This window comes from Danio rerio, chromosome 17, assembly GCF_052040795.2.
Source record: "Danio rerio strain M-AB ecotype USA chromosome 17, GRCz13ab, whole genome shotgun sequence".
Taxonomy (NCBI): domain Eukaryota; kingdom Metazoa; phylum Chordata; class Actinopteri; order Cypriniformes; family Danionidae; genus Danio; species Danio rerio.
Window position 1 is genome coordinate 33,190,815 of NC_141037.1, and position 27,780 is coordinate 33,218,594.

The 27,780-nt window shown below is 33.3% G+C and overlaps 4 protein-coding genes and 1 long non-coding RNA gene across 9 annotated transcripts in view; 3 read left to right on the forward strand and 2 right to left on the reverse strand.

Moving 5' to 3' along the window:
- Window positions 1–27,780, forward strand: part of LOC147839992 (uncharacterized) — a 782,854-nt gene that overhangs the window by 432,132 nt on the left and 322,942 nt on the right. The gene's annotated exons all lie outside the window — the stretch shown is intronic.
- Window positions 1,649–3,557, reverse strand: dtd2 (D-aminoacyl-tRNA deacylase 2). Its single transcript, NM_001004011.4, is given in 3 exon segments — window positions 1,649–2,112; window positions 3,106–3,175; window positions 3,253–3,557. Coding segments are annotated over 3 exon segments (507 nt in total). The 5' UTR covers window positions 3,367–3,557; the 3' UTR covers window positions 1,649–1,789.
- On the forward strand, window positions 3,532–11,713 carry nubpl (nucleotide binding protein-like). Of its 2 annotated transcripts, XM_087288918.1 has the most exons (13): window positions 3,545–4,123; window positions 4,214–4,313; window positions 4,647–4,884; window positions 4,920–6,065; window positions 6,164–6,198; window positions 6,326–6,416; window positions 6,698–6,737; window positions 7,277–7,367; window positions 7,610–7,703; window positions 9,071–9,156; window positions 10,407–10,527; window positions 10,680–10,762; window positions 11,377–11,713. In XM_087288918.1, exons 4-13 carry the CDS (start codon window positions 5,966–5,968, stop codon window positions 11,437–11,439), a joined length of 804 nt encoding a protein of 267 aa, XP_087145044.1. In that variant the 5' UTR covers window positions 3,545–4,123; window positions 4,214–4,313; window positions 4,647–4,884; window positions 4,920–5,965; the 3' UTR covers window positions 11,440–11,713.
- LOC108179780 (uncharacterized) lies at window positions 22,330–26,345 on the reverse strand. The gene is made up of 3 exons (XR_015513540.1): window positions 25,872–26,345; window positions 24,947–25,154; window positions 22,330–22,551 (listed from the first exon to the last, which is right to left on the reverse strand). It is a non-coding gene; the product is annotated as an uncharacterized LOC108179780 (long non-coding RNA).
- The window catches only part of arhgap5 (Rho GTPase activating protein 5), a 59,757-nt gene continuing 57,065 nt past the window's right edge, over window positions 25,089–27,780 (forward strand). For 3 of the 4 annotated variants that reach the window (XR_015513478.1, XR_015513479.1, XM_087290697.1), the window contains exon 1: window positions 25,089–25,329. The gene's annotated coding sequence lies outside the window, so the exon portion shown is untranslated. Of the gene's footprint in view, window positions 25,349–27,780 lie in introns of all 4 variants that reach the window. The other variant, XM_087290698.1, reaches the window with a different exon arrangement.

A 27,780-nucleotide genomic window follows, 5' to 3' on the forward strand; every position in this document is an offset into this window, starting at 1 on the left:
AATGTTGAAGCTTTTATTGCTCATAATATTTTTAAATCATTTTCTTTATCCAATAAATGTGATTTTAGGTTATTATGTTAAGGATTGCTCTTTAAAAGATGTTGGTTTTATTATAAACTTTATTTTATTATTATGTAAATTTCACACAGTTGATGTCAGAATTATTAGCCATCCTGTCATCTTTCAAAAATTCTGTTAACTGAGAGATGACTTTTTCAACACATTTCTACATATAATAGTTTTAATAACTCATCTATAATAACGTTTTTCTACAATAAAGTGAATAAAAACTGCTTTTATTCTAGCCAAAATAAAACAAATAAGACTTTCTCCAGAAGAAAAAAATATTATTAGACATACTGTGAACATTGCTCTGCTAAATATAATTTGGGAAATATTAAAAAAAGAAAAAAAATCAAAGGGGGGCTAATAATTCTGACTTCAACTGTACATAAATCCAAGTTTGCCAAAAGCAAACCTCTCTTAATGGTACTATAAAAAGTCTAAAAATCGAAAAGCAATTAAAGCAGTTAATATGTGGTCCTTTTTTAAATTTTTGCATAAAAACTTTTGTATATATGCATTTTCTGTGGTAAAAGTGCATGTAATAGCTCGTTACTAACTAAAATTGGAAAAATGTGTGTAATATATTTATATGTTATTTAATAATTCACCCTCTCCTGTTTTTTTAAATTTAATTTCTTTTTTCTCGTTTGTTCTATTCTTGTCAAGAAATGTAAAGGGATTTCGTTGTATGAGAAAAACGTACACGCTTGTTTCTGTTATTTAAAAAAAATAATAATTAAAACATTGATTTTTTGTTAGTTTTTTCGTTTTGTTGATTAAAAATGGAAAGATAGAAAAGTTTATGGGTCTAATTTCGTTTACACAAGGCTGCTGTGTCTTTGTTACAGTGTAATTGTGTGTATAGGCTATTGTACATTATAGGTACTTAATAAAAGTATTTATACTTGTTAGGATTACTACACTACATGTAATTAGGCATAATTTACTTATTATTCTACTTACATGCGTGACTAATGAGAACTCTGTAAAATAAAGTAGTAAAATAAAGCAGCATTAAAGTAGTGGTTCAAAATAAGAAATATTTAAAGGCTCCACAACTTGTTCAGCTGTTTGTTTTTGATTTGCAGGACTTCTCCAGATGCAAAAATCTTTTGAATCTGTTGTTGTTATAGCAAACTTATAACTTCTATAGTTATTTTAGCTTATATCTTTTGTTTTATCTTTATCGATGTTCGGAAAAATATCAAACTGCTTCTATATTATTCTGGTTTGTTCGTGGTTGTTTTTTTCTCACACTTCAAATATGACTTCACATGATCAGTGTGTCATTACAGATGTCATTATCATATTGGAAAATAAAACCATTACCAGTCGGGTGCAGGACAGATCATTCACTATATTTCACTGAAGGCCCAAAGCTTTTCTTCCATCTCTCCATCTGTTTAATTCACATATTGTCAATGGCTGCACCAAAGAATTTCCCCAAAAATCACAAAAAAACTAATTTACTGTTTGTATTCTAGTAAATAATTATACACGGTCATTATACCATAGCCTTAACAGCAAATTTAAACTGACCTGACTTCTGAAAAGGATTGTGTAAAACATAGTAACAGACACATGCCTTGCATATATTTTATTTAGGAGTCCAAATATAAACATGAATTAACCGTCTTTCATACTTCTGAATTAAGTAAATCAACTCATGTCCCTTATCCACCAATATATTACTGATTTACAAACAACTGAAAATGTATCATTCTTAAAATTCCATTAGATGTGTATAAGGTCCATTTGTATCTAGCTTCAGGACTTGTCTGTTTCCATACGTTCCATGCTTGACCTCTGTAAGAATGTCACTGTTTTTGCAGGACGAGAGCTCACTTTGACAGAGAGACACAAAGGTTTCATAGAGCTTCAATCCTTCATCTTTCCCAATATTGCCATGGTACTGCATCCCTCGTCCCTTTGGTTTTCCTCCGAGTGTGGCTTGTGGTACAATGAGAACACTGCCAGGTAGCTGAAGAACTGAGGTGAACTTTCCTGATTCTGTCTCACAAAGCTTCACGTTAAGCAGCGTGTTTACTGTGAAGGAGAAAACAGCCGTATATCAAGATCTTACTCGATGTACAGATGAAGTCAGAATTATTAGCCCTCCTGAATTATTTGCTCGCAGTTTCATTTTTTACGCAATTTCTGTTTAACGGAGAGCAGATTTTTTTTCAACACATTTCTAAACATAATAGTTTTAATAGCTCATTTCTAATAACTGATTTATTTTATCTTTGCCATGATGACAGTTAAAAATATGCAACTACATATTTTTCAAGACACTTCTAAACAGCTTAAATTGACATTTAAAGGCTTAACTAGGTTAACTAGGCAGGTTAGGGTAATAGGCAAGTTATTGTATAATGATGGTTTGTTCTGTAGACTATCGGAAAAAAATAAAGCTTCAAGAGGCTAATAATTTTGACCTTAAAATAGTTTTTAAAAACTTTAAAACTGCTTTTATTCTAGGCGAAATAAAACAAATAAGACTTTCTGCAGAAAAACAATATTATCAGACACTCTGTAAAAAATTCCTTGCTCTGTTAAACAACATTTGGGAAATATTTAAAAAGAAAAAAAAATCAAAGAGGGGCTAATGTGTGGCTCTGTGTGTGTGTGTGTGTGTGTGTGTGTGTGTGTGTGTGTGTGTGTGGGGGGGGGTGTTCTAATAAGTTGCCTTTTAATATTTGATAAATTAAATAAGAAATGAACAATGGCATCATTGTCCCTGTTTATTAAACACGTTTTATTGTATACACTTTAGATCACTGTGGATTGAATTTTTTATTTTTATTCTTTAGCTGAGCAATTAATCAATGTAAGTTAATCCACTGAAAAAAAAAAGATTTTTTTTTGGTAATCTTCAATTAAAGCCTGACCATTAGCTTCTGCATAATAACAAAGTACACTAGCAAAATAAACACTTTAATGAGCTTTAGAGGAAGATACAACCAAAACAGAAATAAAAAAAACGTGGAAATGGATACAGTATGCTTTATTGCAAGTGTGAGAAGAGGAAACCCATACCCATTTTGGGGATTAAATCTTCAGTTGCACCTTTGAAAAAGCAGATGTAGATAACCATTCCTCTATTAACCTGAATAAAAAACACACCGGTCATAAATGGACACAATATGTATTATTTAATATGTGATCTTATTATCTTTTCAATACCTCAACCCATTCAGCTTCACTCTCCTCATCTGGAGGTTTGACCTGAAGTCGTGCATGCAGACACTGCTGGAGAACCACACGCGCTTTTATGCCGCTATCCGTTTTTTCCGACATTGCCACGATATAATCCAAAAATAGCCTATTTAAACGAATGTGATCAATTTATTGCCGAATAATAGAAATGATAAATGTGTATAATGAATGAACTTCACTAAGATGAACTATTGAACTACTGGATTGTTCCGTTTCCGTTAGACAATCGTAATCCAAACACTGAACGTCATCAACAGGCGACAGAGCGACGAACTCCAACAACAGCTCATGTCACTTATATTTTGAATAACATTCGCAGTATTTCATGGCGTATTTTTATGTAAAGGAAAATTGTAACATAGCAACCGAAAATTAAGCCCATAAAAACGAATGTCACATGGAAACCAGAGCGTCGCCTTTGCCTTTCTCGTGACTTAATCGCTGAAGCTTTAAACTATGGTTAAACTACTCACCAGCTACAAAAAGGTTTGGCAAATATGTACGTTTTCCTCAAATGTTATAGGCACACCGCTGCTGCCTAGCAGATTGAGTCCATCACATCAAAATGCATATAATTTTCGTCACAAGGTAAGTAAATCTGAGAAATACAGTGATTATTACATTATACTAGAGCCCTCCAGTCATTTGGACCTATGGCTAAATATGAGCAAACAAGGCTCTGGAAAAATGTCTTTGCTTAAAATCGTTATGAAATTACAAAACACTGCACAGTCTCATCAAAAACCAATATATTTGTTAAATTTATTTATGGCACAATTATTGGCAGCTCCATAGAAGCAACATATTATGAAGTATGTTCCCATTGATATGTAACATTGTAGCACACTCACTTAAGCTCTATGAGACCATCCATGGTTAGCTACACAGGCATCTGTAAATTGCTTTTCTCTTCACAAGGTGCAGTAAGCTGTTTAAGTAGACTGGGTGACAACTGACAAGAAAGGGGAAAATGTTCAACCACGACCATCTGTTCCACAGAGCATTTAATTAAATGAGTAAACAAATTGGTTAAACTCACTCAGCCATTCATTACAATGTGTGAAACCAAAGAATGAATCTGTGATTTGTGGCAAAAGGTGAAAGATTTCCACTATTAAGGCAATAATTGCGAAATTCCAGTCAACTGAAAGTTGATGTGGCTGTCTTTAACATGATTAGAACATTGTTTGAAAGACCCCCCAACTCCCAAAAAAAAAAAAAATCTTCAAGAATCACAGATTTTTAATTGCAGAAAGTCTGCAAAAATACAATTCAATGTCCCCATCATCCCTGCAAATTGTTAGTAAGTGCTACATGAGAAAAACATCTACTGTTGTTCAAAAAAACTAAAGCATCTTCAGTTTTTATTACTTTATTTTATTATTACACAGCCTTATTTGTTAATATTTACCAAGGGTGTTGTTATTTGTATTGGTCATAATATACATTAGGTCACTTTCACACTGCAAGGCTTATAGTGCTCAAAGCAGATTTTTCTCTGATCTGATTTTTTTGGACAGCAGTTTACATTGTTGGTATAAATGTGGCCAGAATCCAGTGTGAACAGATCATGGTCCTAAACTGACCCGCATGTGCAAAGTACAGTTACGGACAGGACACTATGTGTAGGTTAGCACATTGTCAGATTAGGTTTAATATGATTATAGCCCTGTTGACATTTTATGAACTGTAAAGGGTTGTTCTGCTACTATAAATATGTATTTCAGCATTTGAAACTTAAAATAAGTCAGTGATTTATGCCAAGCATGGTGTGTGTCTTTCTGACAACCAGTGTGCTGAAATTATCAAGGTTTAATGAGCAGCCGCAGAGTGAACTTTGAAGGCGGAGTTTGTTTATTTTCATATTCATATAATTTTTATATCATGGTCTGTCATATCTGGTTCTGTTAATGTATTAATTATTTAAGGGAAATAAAGCTATTTTGTATAGTCCTATGTGTTTTATTAATTTGACATATGCAATTTCTATGGACTATGGATATACCTTTTTATTTTAAATATAACTGCACAAAATATTTTTTCAAAGGTTAATGGGTAATGATTGATTAACAAATGCCAGTTTTTTTTTTTTTTTAATAAACAACCAACATTTTGTGTTAAAGTTATAGCCCTGTGTGTTATTCTACTTTGCTGCTGAGGAGTGGATGATGTTTGCAGCACAGAATGATGATGCTTGTTTATCACAGATTATGTAAAAGTGACATGAATTCCTACATAATCGTTACCCATGCGGTCACATTGCAAAACATCAAATCCGTGTCTGATTCAATAATACTACATATGAAAGTGAAAACATCAGATTCCATGTGGATTGTGCTGTTCACACACTGTCACAACAAAAACAGATCTGAGTCACATTTGGGCAAAAAAATCTGATTTGAGACACATTTGCCTGCAGTGTGAGCCTGTCACATTTTGAAGTGGATCAAAAAAGATTTTCAAAACTGTCTTAAGACAAGAAAGAGTGTTCTTTTTTAGGACAACTTTGATAAAAGGTGTTGATCCACTTCAAATGTTGATTATGCATGCATAATCATGCAAACATGCATAAACCTCTACTACATCGAAGTCTAGAGTAGTACTGACACATGTTCTCTGATTTTCTGTTTAGACTTCAGGTGCTGGTGATCGAGCACTACAGGAGAGACAAAAGCAACACATGGCACGTGGTTTGCCCAAACAGAAGCCCATAGCTGGAGTCAAAGAGGTCATTGTTGTTGCATCAGGGAAAGGAGGGGTGGGAAAGTCCACAACGGCAGGTTGGTTGTTTTTGCATTCACAGACCGCAGTTTTTTATTCTTTATGGTCTGCTGCCAATAATTCTTGGAAACACTGATTTAGTTAAATGTCTCCACAGTGAATCTTGCTCTTGGACTTATGGCTAACGAGCAGGTAAAATTCAGATAACCCAATTTTATCCATGTTAAAGACATACACTATTGAAACAACACAGGTTTTGCACTTGTTTTAACTAATTTGCCTTTAATCAAGTCTTTTTTAATATGATTTTTGAATGTAGAGTAAATTGGTGGGCCTTCTAGATGCTGATGTCTTTGGTCCTTCAGTTCCCAAGTTAATGAACCTTAAAGGAAATCCTGAGTTAACAGAAAGTGAGTATGTAGGCCACATAGTTTTTTATTTAAACATAACATATCTTAACAGTCCCTCCAGGATTTTGCAGAAACATTTATGATAATGTTTGCAGCGTAAAATTACAGATATTTTGACAGCTTTTCTCATAATGGTTGGCTTTATTTTTTTAATTCTAAAAAACCACTGGACTTACAAAATCTTGAAGGAACTGTAAAACTAGTCAGTCAATAACATCTGCTCTCTGTCTCTCTCTCTCTCTCTCTCTCTCTCTCTCTCTCTCTCTCTCATTTTTATTCAGAAAACTTAATGAGACCACTTGTAAATTTTGGAATTCCTTGGTAAGTATGTGACTGAATAATTGTAATGTAATACTGCTTTTTAAAATACAGAACTGTTCAACATTTGGAGACAACTTCAATGGTATCCACAGCCAATTGTCTTTGATAAATTGCGGTAAAAAGTTTATTTTGTGAAATAGGTGGTAAAAGATAAGTATTTGCTCAATTTGAATATTTTTTTATAACAATTAATACCTGTAACTGTCTAAGCTACATTTTCATTAGCCAATAATCTCGTCTTCAATGTCGCATGATTATCCAGAAATCCTTCTAATATGTTGATTTGGTGAAGAAACATTTCTTTTAATTATTTGCAGTGATGAAAACACTGTACATAAAATTCAAAAGAACATTATCAGTCAATATTTTGTAACATAAATACCTTAAACGTCAATTTTGATCAATTCAGTATTTCTTTGCTAAAAAAAAATCCCCATAAAATTCACTCACCTTACATTTTTGTAACAGTAGAATATATTTCCCCCATCATACAATGTATTTAAACGATTTCTTAATGTTTGCCTTCCTGTCCTCTACAGCATGTCAATTGGCTTTCTGGTAGAAGACGTTGCACCTATTGTGTGGAGGGGTCTGATGGTGATGTCAGCTATAGAGAAACTTATTAGACAGGTGTGTGGTTTAGAATTGGAAATTGCTGTTTGTCAAATACATTACTATTCCCCGTTGTCTTTGTCTAGGACAAATAGATTTCTTCAAGGAAGTGTAATTTCTATTCATTGGCATATCTTGAATTACTGTGCAGGAATCATTCTACTAGCTTGCTAAACTGTTATTTTCTGTAAACTAAAAAAAGATCAAATTTACTCAAATTCATTGTTCCTTTCACTAATGTAATGACTTTTTCCATGCAGGTAGACTGGGGGAATTTAGATTACCTTGTGATTGATATGCCGCCTGGAACTGGCGATGTTCAGCTTTCGATTACTCAAAATATTCCTATAGCAGGTAAACCAATGATATGGCTGATTTGTTGTCTGTCTCATGTTTTCTTAGCATCTAATAAAATGTGAAAGAACTATTTTATGTAATGTCAAGTCAGTATCAACGCAGATTGATAGATGTTTCTGATTCAAATTATACTTCTTGTATCAGGGGAGACAATTTGAGGCATTAATATTGTTTATTATACATTTATTTTAATTTCTTTATAATATTTATTTATTATAATTCTTTATCTACCTATATATTTTTTCTTTTTTTTTTTCTGTAAGAATAATTAAACATTACTTTGGTGTGTGTGTGTTTACCTCAGCTAATTTAGGCCTGTCATGGAAAAAAATAATTATCTATTCTATTCAAAACCTCTGCTCCATTTAGAAATTAAACAGCTGTCTTTTTGAATAGATCATTGAGTCAATGACTGACACCGTTAGTTCAAAAATAAATCACAGTAGTGTTGTCCAAAATGTTCTGCTCTGGTTTTGTATAGGACTATCTTCATTGGTGAATAAACAAACAAAAAGAAAGTAAATCTGTGTCTAAAATGTAAATCACTTAGTATTAACTTCTTGTTTGTTGCTCTGTTAGTTAAAATCTATATGATATTTGCATTCACACTCTTGCATTGAGGAAATAACATTACAGGGATATTTATTACTTTTATAACTTGAATTAAAGGGTCATTGAACTGCATTCTATTTATTTTCATCATGTTTTTTTTTTGCCAAAATGATTGAAAAATTTAATAATGTTATTTTACAGCCAAAATTACAATATTACTATAGACAATAAGAGTTAAAAATTCTCAACCTTCATATGTAGCATAAGCTTCTCTCTTGAGTATAAAATATTCTGAATTAAAAAAAAAATAGCTTTACAACTACTAAAAATGCATATTTTATATAGTATATAATTAATATGGTCATGCTACATTTGCCATTTTGTAATCTTAGTAATTTCTAAATTCACATATACTCTACTCTTACTCTAAATAGAGTCTATAAACTCTTTCACACAGTTATAACAATACATTGACATAATGTAACAAGAACAACTTTAAAAGTAGATTTTAAAAAATATGCTATTCAAATACAGCAAAATTCCAGAAATTTATTGGTAATGTTAATTCTGGAAACGTGTTGGAATACATTTTATGGTGTTTCTAGAATTCTGGAAGGGTCCGTATGTGTAAATAAGGTTATAGTAATACAAAAGACCTATAGATTGCACTGTACAGGTGTGTTTGATTAGGGTTACAGGCAGCTACACTCATAGTTAAGAACCTTTGATGTAAGCATTTCTTGACAGATTTATTTGCCAAATGTCAAAGCTTGTATAATTCATGCTTAACTGATGTTCATTTGATCTCTCAGGGGCTGTAATAGTGTCAACGCCACAAGATATTGCCCTTATGGATGCAAGAAGAGGTGCTGAGATGTTCCGAAAAGTTAACGTTCCGGTACAGTGCTTTCTTCTGTATTTATGTTTCCACCTCCAACTTAGAAGAAAAGTAAGAAGAATATCAAAATCTGGGATCAAAATCCAAAACGTTCTTATTATTTTAATATTTTACAATTTTACATGAGCATTGACAGTATGAGCTAACACTTGTGGAAAACATTGGAGTGGAGTTTAACTTGAATTTACAGAAGATAAATCAAATTTGTCCATCTTGTCAAAGCACTGTAAATGTTCCTTTTTGTTTTACCCTTTGTTTCTTTGATTTGCAAGTTTTTGATTTTTAGTTTGGACTTCAACCGTAAATACCCTCTATATATATATAATTTATATAATGTCATACTTATATATATATATATATATATATATATATATATATATATATATATATATATATATATATATATATATATATGTGTGTGTGTGTGTGTGTGTGTGTGTGTGTGTGTGTGTGTGTGTGTGTGTGTGTGTGTGTGTGTGTGTGTGTGTGTGTAATCAAAATCCACAACTCTCATGATTGGTCGAGCTGAAAAGTGTTTGATGGATTTGATTGGATCACTTTTAATGTATCTGTGGTTCTGCGAGACTCACTGCACTTCTGTTGGAGATGAGCCTATGAATGTCATACTTATTTTAGTAAATAAATAATAAACTTGGTTATTGTTATGATGCAGTATGTAGGATTGCGGCCCAAATTTAAAACATTGGAGAGGGCTTTTTTTCAACTGGCCCCTTTATTCTGACATGACGCACAAGCAGGTTGCCAGATTGACAACACCAACAGATTACAAGCATGTCTGAAGATAAAGCCTCACACTGTAAGCTAATCATTTAATGTATACATTTGTAATATTTAAATCGTTTGCAGAATAAAAAACCACCTCATGTGGATTTTTATAACTCTAAATCTGCTCATTTCGGAGGCTGCTACTGTCCTCCGGAGGTTGCATATTGACCACGCTCACATACATTGAGGGCTCCAAGGCAATGTGGGGTGCTAAAATATAATTGGGTAAACTGGCAGTGGGTGGAGTTACACAGACCAAAAAAAGACAGACATCTAGACATGGAACACAGATTTTTAAAGGAAAGTAACTGACTTTAGCATTGTTTTTCAGATAAACAAGAATGTTCACTTAGCATGTTTCTGAAATATCTGCAAATATATTTTGGTATTTTTAGGATTTAGAAGAGTCAAAAACTTGCATAGAACGTCTTTAAAAAACTTTTGACAAAAAATGACTGTTTCAGGTGCTGGGTCTTGTTCAAAACATGAGTGTTTTCCAGTGTCCCAAATGTAATCATCAGACTAACATTTTTGGCTCAGATGGGGCTAAAGAGTTGGCTCAAACCCTTGGTGTTGAGTTGCTTGGTAAGGCCATTTTATGATCATTATTACTTTATAACTGATTGTTTGAGCATATTTAACAAACACTGTGACATTTACTTAACTATATTATATGTAACAAACTACCTTTTGATAAATCTGTGAGACTTCTGCTAATTTCTGTCTTGTCATTTCAGGAGACATTCCTCTTCATCTAAACATCAGAGAGACATCAGACATGGGGCAGCCTGTGGTTGTGTCATCCCCAGATAGTCCAGAGGTAAGTGGCTTATGTTCGACTTCTGCATTTCATTCTTTCCCATCATTGGTAGTTTTCGTCAGGGTCATTAGGTCCAAACATTTAGTGTAAAAATGTCTGTAAACCCAGTTCGAATTCCACCTGCGTAGCATGTACTGATAAAATAGGAAATGTAAAAGTTGTATATTTACTCTATGCAGTGTATTTTGTTTTGTTTTAATTATATTGTAGTCAAATCTGTTTGCTCTGGAGCAAATAACAGATGATTGAGATCTAAAATTGCTGTTAGATGTACCCAAAACTAATGATATTTCACATTTAACCTGTATAGAGACACAAATCAGAATCCAGAATAAATGTCTATCATATGGGTGCTCTCTGTGGGGAATGAGAGGCTGAATGGCTTCTAAGACACTGGGAGTCTCATCACTGAAATCATCTAAAAACATTTTCAAACAGACACTTGTAAATGTTCTTTATGACAAAAACAGTCATATTAATAACAGAATCATTATAATATGTATTTGAATGTGTTATTAAACCAAGCAACTGGTTTACATTTTTCGGAGTTTTCAATAAATGCACGTAAGAAAAGTGTTTTACAGCTGATCTAAAATAACATGTATGTTTTGCAGGCCGAGGCCTACAGAAGAATTGCAGCAGCAGTCGTACGGCGATTGGCAGAGCATCTGAAATAAAACTAAGTCCATATTTAACACAAAAAATGAGCAGTATCTTCTCCAAATTAGCTCCATTGCCCAATTAAAAATTGGTATCAAATACCAATTAGAATGTTTATAAGTAATTTATTTTCATTTATGCACTGATATGCTGTCAACAGATATTATTACATGTCAATAGAATATGTGTTTAAATTGCTTCCCTTAAAGAGCAATTTAAGTTGTGAAAGAAAGAAAATAAGACTTGACTGCAGTTACTAATTGAAATAAATAAGCATCAACACAACATTAAGAGCAAGAATCAACTATTTTTTTATCTTTATAGAGTTTCTTGTTACTGATAAAAATTAAGTACAGTAAGTTGTTAAGAAATATTGCAGTATTTGAAATAAAACACTGCAGATTCACCTAATAAGTGGGGAAAATTATTTTATAATTTTTATAGTTCTGGAAATAAATACCAGGGTGCAAATGTTGCCTTGAAAATGTGCAAAAGTAATAATCACATTGAAATGTTATTTCTGACCTCGATCTTTTCCCATAAAATAGATTACCAAGATTTTTCACTAAATATAACATGGTCAAAGTGCAGATTTGATGTTATTTAGATCAACAATAATTTCACTGATTTAATTTAAGAAATGTCTTTTCAAAATAATTCTGAAAGTCACTAGCGGTCTTAACCACGAGAGGGCGCCGCACACCTGATTTAAACAAGCTAAACTGCGTTTTCACTTAAACTGTGACAAACTTTAAAACAGTTAGCATCACTTTTACTCTTTTGTTGCTTAACTTTATGTAGACAAATTCCGGCAATCCAAAAGGACAGAAGGGTGAAGTTTTGACGGGAAGAGAAAAACATCCTGCATCGTTTATTCCAGCAGCACAGCTCCCTTGACTCAGCTGAAAACAGCCGTGTTCAGTCCAGGCCAAACAGACCAGTCTGTGATTCATCACCGCAATGAAGCTCTTTTGCTTTCTTTTCGTCTCAATTGCTTAACTGTTCCCAGAAGAGCGACCCCGGCCTTTTCAGCTGTTCAATGACCTCAGCTGAATTCGGACAGTTGTGAGTTTGGTGTCATTTATTTTCTCTTTGTTTTCGCGATAAAGCAAAGCGTTATCCAGATAGCATGACCCGTCTGATGTCACTGTGCTCAACGCTGTGACTCACAGTCTATGAGGAGTAAATATGACAAGCTGTATATTTTAATTTGGTGTTTATAGAGCACATCTAAACACAAGTGTCGACGTGCTACAAAATAAATGTCCATTCATTAAATTAAACAAAGACACAAGTTAAACAGCAACAACTGGAATATCCATCATCCATATTCAACTGTGTGTCCGGGGCCTGCTCGTGGGAGGCAGCAGTCTCAGCAGGGAACCACAGACTTCCCTTTCTCCAGACACGCCCTGCAGCTCCTCAAGGGGATCCCAATGTGTTCCCTGGCAAGCAGAGAAGACGTAGTCTCTCCAGCGCGTCCTGGGTTGTTTCCCTGGGCTTCCTCTAGTTGGGACAAGCTCAGAACACCTCCCCAGGAGGCATCCGAAACAGATGCCCGAGCCACCTTAACTGGCTTCTCTCGATGTGAAGGAGCAGGGCCTCTAATCTGAGTTCCTCCCGGGTGACAGAGCTCTTTACCCTATCTAGCCACTTGTAATCAAGATCTTGTGATTTCAGTCATGTGTAGGAATACCTTTAAATTGATAGCTGAGCCAAACTACTAATAAAAAACATTACAAATTATGAATCATTTGTAAAATTTTTTTTTTAAATATTTAAACCTAGATTTAATTGGAACAGTTCTAAAACATTTACTAATTATGTCAGTTTTTCTGGACCACTAAAGAGCATTAAGTTGGCAGACCTAAAAGAGCTTTTGCTGGTGGTCAGGGGCGGACTGGGACTAAGAATCAGCCCTGGCACTGTAGCCACACCAGCCCACATTACCACACCGACACAGCCCCATCCACGGACACGCACAGTCGCTGCTTATATTGGTGTACAGATGGTAAAATTATATAAGCAGTAACATATTTAAGAGATATTTAAACATTTAATGTATGTGACCCAGCTGAGGGAACCAGCGATCTTAATGCTGTGAGGCAACAGCGCTACCCACTGCGCCACTGCACTGCCCCCTTTCGAGACTAGTTCAGTTCATTTGATGTATTTGGCATTGTCTGACTTGACTGCCTTTCTCTTTTTATGGTCCATCTCTATCAATTTGTTCCACTCACTGTGTGTTTGACATCCTTGCCAGATTTTGATTATGTTTGCATAACCTCTGATTGGGTCGGCCCATCTCGAAACCAGCCGGTCGTTGCCGATTGGGCCTGTGCTTAACATTGATTAATATTCTTACTATTATCATAATCATCATCATAATATTCACATCTTGCAAGAGATAAAAGCTGCTTACATGTAAAAAAAACAATACATATGAAAAAATAAATTTAAAAAATAGCTGACCGGCCCACATTTAAAAGAAGGTCCGGCCTTTCTGGCATTTGCCAGAATTGCCAGATGGCCAGTCCGCCCCTGCTGGTGGTCTTCTATCAACAGATCAGATATGAAGGTGCTAAACCATTTAAAACTTTTTAAAAAAGGAATAAAAGCAATAGCATACAGGTAACTATTGTAGAGAGATGGGGAAAGTGTGTATACTTTTCTGACCGGCAGATTGTGAAGGACAGTTGATCCTAAAATAAAGAGAGTTAACTAAAGGTCCAGCCTTGTGGCCATAAAAGACTATTATTAAAACTGGTAAAAGTTTACAATAAGGTTGTATTAGTTAGTGTTATTTGTTGTATTTACTAAGATGAACAGTAATTACAGTATTTCTTAATAGTAAAGTTGTCATTTTTTGTCACAATCATTTATTGCAAGTTCATGTTAACTTGCGGTGCTCTAATGTTAACAAGCATGAAGTTGGATGTTAATAATGCATTAGTAAATGCTAATATAATTAATACTGTAAACATGTTCATGATATGCTCATGTTAGTAAATACAGAAACTAATGAAACCTTATTGTAAAGTGTGACCGTAAAACTATTAGTATAAATAAATACATAAATAAATAAAGTAAAAGGATTCCATACCATAGTATGAATTCTTGAGAGCCTATAGACGACTTCATGAAATGCTACTTTTAATTTTTTTAATATCAGCAATATCCATTAGTAAAATTCAGATATTGATAATAAAATCATCACTCGCAGAAATAAAATTCTGTAATATCAGAAATCGAACTAGTATAGGAAGTATATAAATTTTGATAGAAATAAGTTTTTACTACTTAAATTTTTCTGTACAGGCTGCCTTTTCGAATTCAGTTGGTGATATCAAGAATTTATTTCTTAGTTAAAATTCCAATTTGAGATTTTTGATCAGTATCTGTTTAAGTACAATGCTTGATTGTTGATATCAACAGATGAATTGCTTCTCGAAAAATTTTCATTTTAATACAAATAGATTGTCATTAGAGCCAATAGTAATTTTATGTGATTGTTACCAAGAAAACCCTTTTAGATTGTGAAATTATTCTCCCTATTATCTGAAATACATTCTCAGATGTCAGAAATACCTTTACAGATATCTAGATTTTGAATATGAACTATGACAGCTGAATTCTTGAGATCAGGAATTCAGATTTTATAGTTAGAAAATATTCATTGACATAAAAAGATATTTCTGACAGTAAGAAATGATGTGAAAGTACAATTTCATCAAGTAAGTCTTCAAAAATTGGTATCAACTATTGAATTTGAATAGTAGCCTATGGTCACATTTAAAAATTAATATCAGAAATATTTTTTTTTAAAATATAAATATAATTCCTTTAATCAAAATTGTTTCTAGTTGAAATACAATCATGAATGAGCATTTCTACCAGCAAAAACATAAGAAATCCTGTACTGCAAATTAGTAAAAGTCAGAATACTTTGCCATATAGAAAATAGCGAATAAACATCTATTCATATAGAGATGCAGCATTTGCCAAAATTCTGTTTGGGATTATAAGGGAGTTTCACAATGAAGAATGGAATACAACAGCAGCTATATAAGATGGCATGTTTGCTTAAGAAGCAGCATGATGGAGCTTGTTTCAGGTAATTCCCAGATGGCAAGACACGGATTTCTTAAACATTTCCCAGTGTCCTTGCGGTGTTATCAGAGGCATTATAAATGCAGACTTTGCCCCATGTGGTAAATACGGCTTACAGCTTCTGCTTCCTAAGGCTATGGAAAAAAAATCAATAATTAAATGGGGTAGCTGTGCGGGACAGAGGGCAGTCTTATTTCTGTGTCATCTCTGATTCAGAAGCAGATACTGTTAATAAGATAAGCTGAGGTGCAAACAAAAGAGACTTTAGAAGAAATCGTTACTTAAGATTGCTTTCTGGATCAGTTTTGTTTAAAATTGTTATGTGCTCGTTTGTTGACAAATAAACAAGAAAAGATTTTTCCCTCAGAAATGGCTAGTAATTAAAAAAAATGTTTTTAAAAATAATGTTTTAGGTAGAAACATTTAACTAGGATTTTTTAAAACATGTTCTTCTAATCTAGACTTCAACAAAAAAAGATAAAACTTATAATAACATTCAAATAAAACAGCACAATTTTCAGTTATTCTTTATATTATACATATCGTAATCTCACTTTGAATCCATCCTTATGTTAGCACGATGAAGTCTTCATAACTGAGTGGCATTTCAACTGGTTTAAATGGTGATCTACACATGTATTATAAAAGACATGTATCTATAATTGATCAAAATTATGTAAGGTACATGGCTTTTGGGGCTGAGATTTTTCATAGCAGCTATACTGTTGCCATGTATAATACATCTTCATTAATGCTGTATCTTGAGAGCAGATTCTGAGAAAAAATATGCATTTACATTGGGTAAAATAAGTATTTAACATGTCATGATTTTTCCTGGTAAAAATTTCTAATGGAGCTGTTGACATGAAATTGACCCAGATTTTGGTAAAATACAAATAAACAGATAAAAAAAATCCAAGTAAATGAGTTATGTGTAATAACAATTGAATGACACAATGAGAAAGCGCTGAACTACTCAAATGTATTTAATATTTTGCAAGTTTTTTTTGTGGAAAGACAGCTTCAAGTTGCCTCTTTTATGAAGAAGTGTTTTGTGAAGGAGTCACATGCATCGCTCCGGTATGTTTCATTTTTTCTCATACATCAATAGAGTGTACAAATCTTGATGGTTCTGTAAGTCTCTTCGGTGAATTCTGATATTTAGTTCTTATTTTATATTGGATTCAGGTCAGGTGATTGTCTGGGCCATTATAGCAGCTTTATTTTCTTTTCTGAAACCAATTGAAAGCTACCTTGGCTGTGTTTGGGAACATTTTCTTGCTGAAATGTCCACCCTGCCTTCATTTTTATCATCTGGTATTGAAGATGTTGCAACTAGCTAATATTCCTTTACACTGATGATAGGGTTGTTTTTCTAACTGCTGAAAGCTGCTGTCTGGGTGTTCCATGCCTTTTTACACCTTCCTTACTTTGTGTGTTCAATAATTTCCCTCTGTGTCAATTTATTTTATTACACATAACCTAATTTCTAAACAAATAATGTTTTTTTGTTGTTGTATGTATGGATACTTAACCAGCTGGAAATTGTAATCAATTGTCCACAGTTCAGCTTAAAAAAAGAAACAAAATAAGCATCAATAGAATAGTTAACCGCAAAATTAAAATTTGCTGTTATTTTAACCTCAAGTCACCCAAGAAAGACTTATTATTTTATGTACAATGCATCATTATTGCCATTCATTTTGTTCAGCATGTGCACCTATTTCTTTAATATATAATATATAATATAATATATATAATATATATATATATATATATATATATATATATATATATATATATATATATATATATATATATATATATAATATATATATATATATAATATATATATATATATATTATATATATATATATATATATATATATATATATATATATATATATATATATATATATATATATATATATATATATATATATATATATATATATATATATATATATTAGTCTCTAAAATTGCTGGTAGTACCATTAAGGACCCCAGTTTCCGCTAAAAACATCTGTAATGTTCTTCTAAAGGAAAATAAAATCACATCTTGGATGGCAGACAGAAACTTTGACACACGTCCAGAGTCTGGCTGTATTTTTTTTGCATGAAACTTCTCTCCTGTAGCCTTTTCGTCAGTGACCCGGAAACCCAGCCCTTCCCACAATCCCAAGCGTGGATCCATAACCATGGCAATGTAGCTGTTCTGCTGCTCCGGGTAAATAGCAGCAGCAGCTGGTTCCAATTGCACTGCAGCACAGGGGAGCAGGAGGGGGGCGAAGTGTGTTTGAGGCGGCATCAGTGAGGTGTTTGAACCCTTTGGACATTTAACTCATTGGTAAAAATCTACTTTGGAAACATTTTTAGAAGCTGCATTTAGCTATAAATGACTGTCTTAAAGGGGAAATATCATCAAAATTTGACTTATTTTATGTTTAATGCTATAATCGGGTTTCCATTATATCTACCAACTCAGAAAATGTGTAAAAGGATAACTTAGTAACTAGTAAACCTCTTTATACGTGGACATAGAAAAATGCACTATTTAGATTTTGCTCACAATTGACATACAATGATATAAATAATTAAAATAATAAGGATTATAAAAGCTGTGCTGCTTTTCTGCTGGGCTGCACTTTCACCAACTAACCATCAACAATATGTAAATTGACATTATCATGCAAGCATATTTTATTTCAATTATTCATCCATTTAATGAGTAATTAGCATCTAACAAACGTTATAATTCTTGTTTACAATATATATATATATATATATATATATATATATATATATATATATATATATATATATATTTAAAAATTTGAGATCAACATTAGGAAATAATGTACCAATATGGGTGATAAACTTTTAAAGTGCAACCTCCCATTAAACAAAGAAAAGAAAAAAAATGTGTGGCGTACTGCTTTTTGGCATCTATTTTCATATAACTCTTGACAATGTCTTCTGTGTTCATAGTTAACATACACTGAAGTTACTCCCAGGAGTGGTTTTGAAACCGACATACCTGAAGTAAGCGGGTTTATGGTCCCGGTATCAAATTAAGTTCTTTTTCGTTCTTTGTTTAGAGGTCAAAAAGAAGTCCAAAAAGGCTTATCGTCCAGTCTGTGTGACTCTGAGTCTTTAAAATATCTTAGCGAGCAATTGTTCCATCTGTACCAGCTCTGCTACTCGACCCTTCAATTTATTCATGTTGCTAACTTGGTGTTGTTGTGCAGGATGTTTTTCTCCTGTCTGACACTAAACTGCATGAACATGAAGCACATCCAAGAAGTCGGAGTTCCAGAACACCCACTGATTGCATAATCGTCATGGACCAATGATATAGCTCAAAGGTGTTCAAGAGCTAAAACAAACTCCCCAAAACATTGGCTTTGTTGAGCTGTTTAGAACTGCTGAAATGAACTCGAAACGAGCTTCGTTTAGGCTGGATTTTGTTCGAAATTGTCTTTACAGTTATTTTTTCAATTTCTTTTCAAGTATTCCGGGGAATGTAGGGTTAACCTTGCTTTCTGGAGTACACCCCAGAGCTGTAACATGCTAGTCAAAGAGTTTAATTAACCCAACAACAATTACGTAAATGTGTCTACTTTCAGAAACTTCCAATTGCTGTTCAGAAGTTGTAACCTCCTCTCCATCATTGTCTGACTGGTCTGATCATAAAAAGCTTTAAACTAGTTATTTCCTAAATTTTGGCGGTGGGAGATTTGCTTGTGTTGTCATTTCTGGAGTGTCAGAAAGGCAAGCTGAGAAGCAGCAGCTCATTTGCATTTAAAGACACACAAAAAATTTGCTTTTGCTCACAACCAGGGTTTTGCAAAAATATATTGAAATGAATTTTAGAATAAAATACCAAATACCTCTGTTTTACATGTATCAAAATTAACTACAAAATACAGTAGCTGAAAAATGCATCAAAATAAAAATACTGTATTTTGAAAATACTACAAAATACTTTTACAAGGCGGCATCAAATTTCTTCACAAACCTTCCATCAACAGGCCCATTGGATCAATCCCTTCACCATTAAACTGATTTAGTGAACAATGTATTTGTAAACCAAGTAAACAATAACTGATAACAGCTTTTTCTGAGCAAGTATAAGTCAGGTTCTCTGCACTTCATTCACCTCTACTGTACACGAGGAGGTATTTATAAAAATGTAACTTATGTTTCTCTTTGATTTTAGAATAGATTTTGTACAAATTTTACACAGAAAGTTTTGAAGATGATCTCTTTTATATGAAACCATTTAATGCAGATAATAAGTTGAAACATAGTACAATTTCTTTTGATTGAAAAAGGCATTTCCCTAATCATGTTTTTTTTTGTTCAGTACAAAATATAAAACCTGATATCTCAATCTAAAATCTGCTTTGCTGCCATAGAACCTGAGTTGGGAGTTTTTGGCCAGTTTGTAAATTGGAGTTTTATTAAATATTTTTGTCTCATACTGATTAACTATTTCAAAGTTCTAAGTAAGAGCATCTGCAGATCAGCTGGCATTTGAAACAGCCAATGATGTAGGTATCGCCACTGTAGGACTTTATGTTGTTTATCTTATTTTCCTGTCTTATTTTGACTTGCTCCTATATTCATGCTTTATGTCTGTTACTTTCCTAATATGTGATGCTTATTTTTCATCCATACTCCAAGCATTGATTAACTTCTTCAATATTAAACAATTTTCTGTTCTGATCAAGTCTTGGCAAATAACTAAGAAAAGCACCAATCACAGGCCACAGTTTTATGAAGTCATTATGTAAACTTACAAAGTATTTAAAAAAAAAAAAAATACAAGACATTAAAGTATTTTGAAACAAAATAAGAAGCCATTTTCATAACCCCCATCTAATACAAATTAAAATACGTATTTGTATCATAAATACTGCCCATCCCTGCTCACAACAAAATAGGATATGAGGATGGACTCCTGATGCGGTTATAAAATTGCCACGATTAAGGTCTGTTTTCTTAAAAAAATTAAAGATTTTCACTGATCTGCCTGATTGACGATATGTACTCTCTCAGAATGTACAAGAAGCACTGCATTAAATTACATAGTTCTGTGCCATGTCTTTAAAATAGGATAATTTATTTTACCCCAGTATTTTCAGTAGAGATCTGCACCTGCCTGCTCCTGAGGGTTCTTGCGTTTAAACATGTTTACATCTCATTTTATACTTGTTGAACTACTAAATTAATGCTTAAATATATTTAAGTGATTATATTTTAATTACATTACAACATCCATGTTGTAAAAGGAACTTTATGAAAGTGAAAATAGTCACATTAACCTTTCATCTGAAGTTTATCAGTAGGGGGAAAAACACTAGTTGTGCATATAGCCAATAGGGGCAAGTTTAATAAGCTATTATAAATAATCTGTGATAAATTCTGAGCTGAAGCTTCACAGACTCATTCACACCATTTTACATCTTATTTTAAATGAGCATAATATGTCCCCTTAAAACAATACTTTGACATTGAGCAATATTGAGCAATATTTAGTTAAATGATTAAACAAATAAATAAATAAATAAAAAAAGCAAGCAATATAGTGGCTATTTTAGATGGCACTAAATCCACAGTGATGACCGGCTTTATCTTGCACTACCAGGCTTCACACAAAGGGTGTGGACACCAGTGCTTCTCAGCAAGACTCCGAGCACAGCTGACAGTGAATCTGCAGATCTGAGGTGCTGGGTGGAGATTGGGGGGTGGGGGGAAAGGTAAATAATTCATGATGTAAAAAAAGAGAGAGGGTGAGATTTAGAATCAGGCACGAGACAGACACATTAGCCAGGCCTGATGCAGAGCGTTTGATGTGCACATGTTTGTGTTTAGTAAGCAGTAGCCGCCCTGATGAACGTAAATTAAGAATCGTAATTACTGCTGCTCTGCATATGGGACGTGTTTGGAAAGTTCTGTCAATATAGAAGTTTATTCTGTTAAATTACATCTATAGCATAAACTATTTTAAATATCAACTATTTATGAAAAATATAGTGATAGAACATACCAATTATTATATTTTAATACGTTTATTATTATTGTTGTTGTTGTTAACTATAGCTTTTTTGTTAATTGAATTTAAGCTGGCATATAAATAGAACAACATTTTTAAAGTTCAAAAACAGAAATTTTGAGAATGAGAATTGTTGTTTTGACAACTAAAGTCAATAATAATAATAATAACAATAAGTAGTAGTAGTAGTAGAAAATATAAAATTAAATTGTAAAAAAGCACACAAAAACACTAAATTAAATGATTTGGGGGACTTTAAAGTTCTTAGAGCTAAATATGGGTGTGTATGGCTTAATAACAAAAACAGACACAATCATGAATGTATTGATAAAATTCACACTTCATTTGCAGACTTTCAAGCCCACTGTGCAACAAAACAAATCAGCAGATAAATAACCCACATGCTGTAGTCAAAAGTGTCTAATATATATTATTTAGGTTGAGAACCAATTAAAATGGCAAATTAAAAATTTTAAGAATATTTCACAATATTACTTGTATTTATTTTGTAATTATAGTAAATACAACCTTAACAAGCATATTTTTACATAAAATCTTGAACTTGATCATTTAAGTATATATATATATATATATATATATATATATATATATATATATATATATATATATATAAAAAATACCTCATTTTCTTTCCTTCATCCAATCATAAAAAATTTACAAAACCTCTATTTATGCCATAAACTAATCATACAACATTAATTTGAAGCTGAAAACACAAAACTTCAACTTTTTATTATTTAGTATCGTCATTTTTAAATGTGCCATTACATTTGTTGTTAAAGGATGGAAACTAAGAAGCAAACCACAAGATGACTGCTCAAGTGGTCAGAATGACCATTTTCATCGACAAAAGCAGAAACTTGTCTCGGGACAGGGAGGGGTGGCCACTGACCACAGACAGGCCGTGTCTTGCAAACAGATGCTCTCTAGACAATAGATCTGGAGAACAGAGAATTATATTATGAAACACAAACACATCAACTGTAAAAAGAATCAAAGTGAGCGCATCATTCCTAAATCAAACCAGTTCAAGCTTTCAGATTGCCATAAATATATATAATTGAAACGAAATATTAAAAACAATTGAACACCGAAAGAGTATGGGGTTATTAAACTGCTTTGGATGTGCTAAACTGAGCGAGGCAGGCAAAAATGCAGTTTTTATTTCATCCCTAGCTTTTCATAAGTGATTTTTCATTCAATAAAAATGCAGTTTATAGATTTGTGTCTGTAAATTGTAGTTATAAAATATATATATATATATATATATATATATATATATATATATATATATATATATATATATATATATAACAATATATGATAACACATAATAAAAGACTCCCAAAATCATCAAATCTAATATGAAAAAACTTACTTCCACCAATGTTAAGATTTTTGTGCTAGAGATGTATGCAAATAAATGCATATTTAATTAAATCTGAGTCTGTCAAATAAAGGATGTTTTTAAATGCCCGATTACAAATGACAATCTACAATGAATTGTGAAAATGTTCTGAAACAAATCTGAACCTGGCTTTATCTAATATGAAGATTTATGCAGATTTATGCATATTTAATTGCATATAGGATCATTTGCATATTTAAACATTTTAGAAAGCTTGAAATACCAACATTTTTCCAATTCTTACTGTAATCAGTCAATGTGGAGAGTATGGTGATAAATATACATTAGCACAACTGCTAAACGAACATTGACTATTACTGAGCTTTTACTAATGCAGCATCAGAAATTGTTTTGAATTTAACTTTAGACTTTGAGCCAAATCTTTCCCTGAGAATAGATAAAAATGTTGCAAACAGGATAAGGCTGTCCTTCCTAATCTGTGCTGTTTTCTGAGTTATTGAAATAACAGCTGAGCCTTCACACAAACAAACCAGGACAATAGAGCTTCAACTTCCAGCATGACATGGTTTAAATTAAGTAAAATCACTGAGCTGTATAAAATGATGTTCTCTATATAGATCAGCGAGTAAAATCTATCCATCTATCCAAAAACATAAAAGAGCACCTGGAGATTTTCTTTAATTTACAATTTATAGTATTATAACAAATCATTTTTTTATATATTCTGACTGATTTGCTATTTAAAATAAAGTGATTTAGAGCAAGGGGTGGCATATTGTCTCACAGCAAAAAGGTCGATGATTCGAGTTCTGGCTTGTGTGGAGTTTGCACGTTCTCCCTGTGGTTCTTTTTTTATTGTTTATTTATTTTTTAAATAACAAATATATGTGATGTTTTCATATGTCTATAATCATATAGACAATAATACAGTAGACATGGACAATATAAATAACATCCAAAATTGTGATAATACAATGACCAATATCCGGGGGCGGATTCAACCAATAAGCGAAATGAGAAGCCGAGGAAATTTGGAGGCCCCCAAATCACTAAAACCGCCCTTGCCAATACCAATGTTTTAACATCAGAAGATTTAAGAAGTTTTTTTTATTCATAGTTCATTCATAAGGCAGTTCATTTTGACTGCCTTTGTTTGAAAAATGTTATGACAATACTATTTTTTATTTCGAATAATTATTTGAAAAAATTAGCCTATTATCACACCTTCATAGAATAAAATATATATTGGCATTTTACTCAACCACATGCCTAATAAGAACAGTAATCCTGAGAAACTCTGAGAGTTTTCCCATGTCTATACAAGAATTCATAGGAAATACTACTGAGTTTCATTCATTCATTTTCTTTTCGGCTAGTCCCTTTATTAATTAGGGATTGTCACAGCGGAATGAACCACTAACTTATCCATCAAATGTTTTATGCAGTGGATGCCCTTACAGCTGCACTGGGAAACACCCATACACTCTCATTCACACACACACTACGGATGCTTACCCAATTCACCTATCGTCTTTCAACTGTGGGGGAAACCAGAGCACCCAGAGGAAACCATGCCAACATGGGGAGAACATGCAAACTCCACACAGAAATGCCAACTGAGGCTCGAACCAGTGACCTTCTTGCTGTGAGGCGACAGCGCTACTCACTGCGCCACCAATTACTGAATTTATAAATGATATTGCTTGACAATAAAACATTTACAATTTAATAATATTTAGCAGCTTAAAACATGTCCATGATAGATAGATAGATAGATAGATAGATAGATAGATAGATAGATAGATAGATAGATAGATAGATAGATAGATAGATAGATAGATAGATAGATAGATAGCTCTTACGTCTTGCCACAGCAGATAGATAGATAGATAGATAGATAGCTCTTACGTCTTGCCACAACATATATCACATGAAGATATCAGAAATCATCAAGTATTAACCTACATGGTCCTGAGAAACGATCGTGAGCGCGCGTCGTGCCCCCGCGGTGAGCGGAATGGAAAAGTTAGTGTGGAGAAAGAGAGAGAGAGAGAGAGAGAGTGAGAGTGTGTGGAGAGAGAGAGAGAGAGCGAGCCGGATCTCCGTCGCCATTACTGCCTGGAATGAGAGGGGAGGGGATGACTCTCCGGTTACACGCATACCACTCTTACTGCTGAAAAACACACAAAACAAACACTTTCGTGGATTTTCGACCATTAACCCAACAATTTTCTGTAAACTCGACCAAACTGGAATTAGTTTTGGGATCGCATCCGTGGAAATTAAAGGAAATAGTTGGAATGCCACCTCCTGTCTGTGGTGTCGGGAGCTGGGAGCGACCATGTTAGGTAGGGGAATGCACACGAAGTATGTGACTTTCTAGCGTGCTTTTGATCGACTGTTTCAGTAAATTTGAGCACATGTGTGATTTACATCCACGAGTAAGCGATAGTTGTGTAAACGCGCAGATTTGTCTGTCGCGCCTGCGGTGCGTTGTGTCGGTGTCACACTTAACTAGCTCGGGCTAACTGGGAAGCTAGCAAGCAAAGGAAGCATCTAATGCCTGGTTACAGGCAAGGCCCTTGTCGATGCGAATAAAACATGACCAAATTAACACATTCCAATCAAAGCTGAGTCGCCGTGTTATTTAACACAACAAGCGCATGCGTGTATTTAATTAAAACTATTCTGATATGAATTTCAGTTCCAGGGCTTTAGATGTGCGCTTTGGATGTGTTTTAAAGTCAAAATAAAACACAAACTCTTGCTAATTTGAAATCTAGTTGTCATAGCGAATAAATCTCGACTATTTGTGTGAGTCGTGGCGTGCTCATCTGACCGCGACTCCCCCGTTTAACAATAGCGCTGCTGCTTCGGGATTCCTTCTCACCTTCAGCAGATGCTTCTGTCTGCTTCACATCCTCGCTTGAGAAATACAGCCCGCCGTCATTAAGAAACAGGTCTCGACGTTGATGTGATTTAATGCACGCGAGCTTCCGTCGTTGATGTGCCATAAACGCGGCTCTTATTTACGATATTGTCAACACAAAGGGTTTATTCGGCCGAAACGAAATATATGTCATCATTTACCTGCTTGATGTCTCCCACTGACATCATAGGAAAACAGTAAATAGTCCAGGGCTGAGAAGTATTTTAGACGTTCTAATTAATAAAACCCTGAAAGCCATTGACATTGCTAAAGTGAAAACGCTGTTTTGATATATTTCATCTGTTAGGTATTGATCTTGTGAGTCGTGAATCGATTTGTGAGCTGATTGATCTTTTGAGTCGGTTCTTTTGCAATGAATTAGTCAAACCTATTCACAAATGCTATCACGGAGACATTAGAAAACCTGTGAATTGCAGTGTCCTTTAAAAGTCCTTACCAAGTAATAATAAATGACATGGGAGTTCATTGGTCAAAATACTGAATGATTTTCTGTGAAACACAGAATGAAAACCTCAGTTATCCCTCACTTCCTGTATATGGAAAACAGATGCAATGACTCAGGCTGTCATTCTGTCTAATATATATGCCTTTGTGTTTCACAGAAGAAAAAAGTTATGCTGGTTTGGAATGACACGAGAATGACTAAATGATATCATTTCCTCAAATGTTAATGTTTGAAAGAAAGTGAGATGTATCAAGCTTAACTATGAGTGTTTGTATTTATACTGTGTCATAGGGCTGCACGGTATTGGAAAAATTACACGTTGCTATATTTATTTATTCTGCGATATATATTGCGATAGAGTTGAAAAACTGTTTAGAATTTTTTTTTATAATTTTAGATTGATCAGGATGATTCTGTTGGGAAGTGCATGAAATATAACAAACAATCTACAAGCATAGATAGCCTAGATTCAATAAAGAAAAAGATACAAATTAAATAAACAGCGTTTCATTGTTTTCAAAGGTGTTGCACTGTATTCAAGTATACAGTAATTGAATAGTCAAATGTAAGTCTTAATTTTTTTTATCAATTGAATAAAGTTAATCGTCATTAATTTTTCAAAGTAACAGATGGTACATTTTCTTATGTCTCAATGCTTTTAAAATCTTCAAACAGTCACAGGCCTCAAAAACACTTGCAAAATGATCAGTTATAATCCAGACTTAACTAGGCATGGGGCGATAACCGTTTTTAAGCTATACCGCAGTTTGGAAAAGTCAAGGTTTTAAATCCGCGAATATTTTCTGTAATATGTTTCTTAAGGTATTGTAAAGAAATCTGTGGTTTTGAAACAAAAGATAACAGCAGAAGTCAAAGATTCATTCAAAATTTTTAGTCTTGAAAGTTTACTGTTCCAAAATATTATTAATCTTTCAAAAAATAAAATATATTGTTTTCAAATGGGAAATTAGTTTTTTACCCAGCCATTTAAAAAGTATATCTTTTACAGCAGTAATCAAAATACTGTGATATTTTTTATCCAAGGTTATCATACCGTCAGATTCTTAGAACCGGCCCATGCCTAGACTCAACATTGCGTTTACAAATGCATATATTGCGAATGATCACACTGATATTGATGCTGAATCGATATATTGTGCAGCCTTACTGTGTCGTTTCTAAAATATTTTTTGCTGTTTTTTTTATCATGTTCAGAATGCTTTGCAAATCAGATGAATTGTTGCCTTATTTCTAGTACAAGCAATACAATGTATTAATCAAAATAGCATACCTTACATACCTTTAAAAAGGAATGAAAAGTGAATGAACCTAAGCACGTTGTCAGTACTTCAACAGTACTTATAACATGTAAGTCATTGAGTTAGTTGAACAGTCTTGTTTTAG

Coding starts and splice junctions, on each gene's coding strand:
- nubpl (XM_087288918.1), top strand. CDS start 5,966: ATGGCACGTGGTTTGCCCAAACAGAAGCCCATAGCTGGAGTCAAAGAG. Junction 7,368..7,609: donor TAGAGAAACTTATTAGACAG/GTGTGTGGTTTA, acceptor TTTTCCATGCAG/GTAGACTGGGGGAATTTAGA. Junction 10,763..11,376: donor CATCCCCAGATAGTCCAGAG/GTAAGTGGCTTA, acceptor TATGTTTTGCAG/GCCGAGGCCTACAGAAGAAT.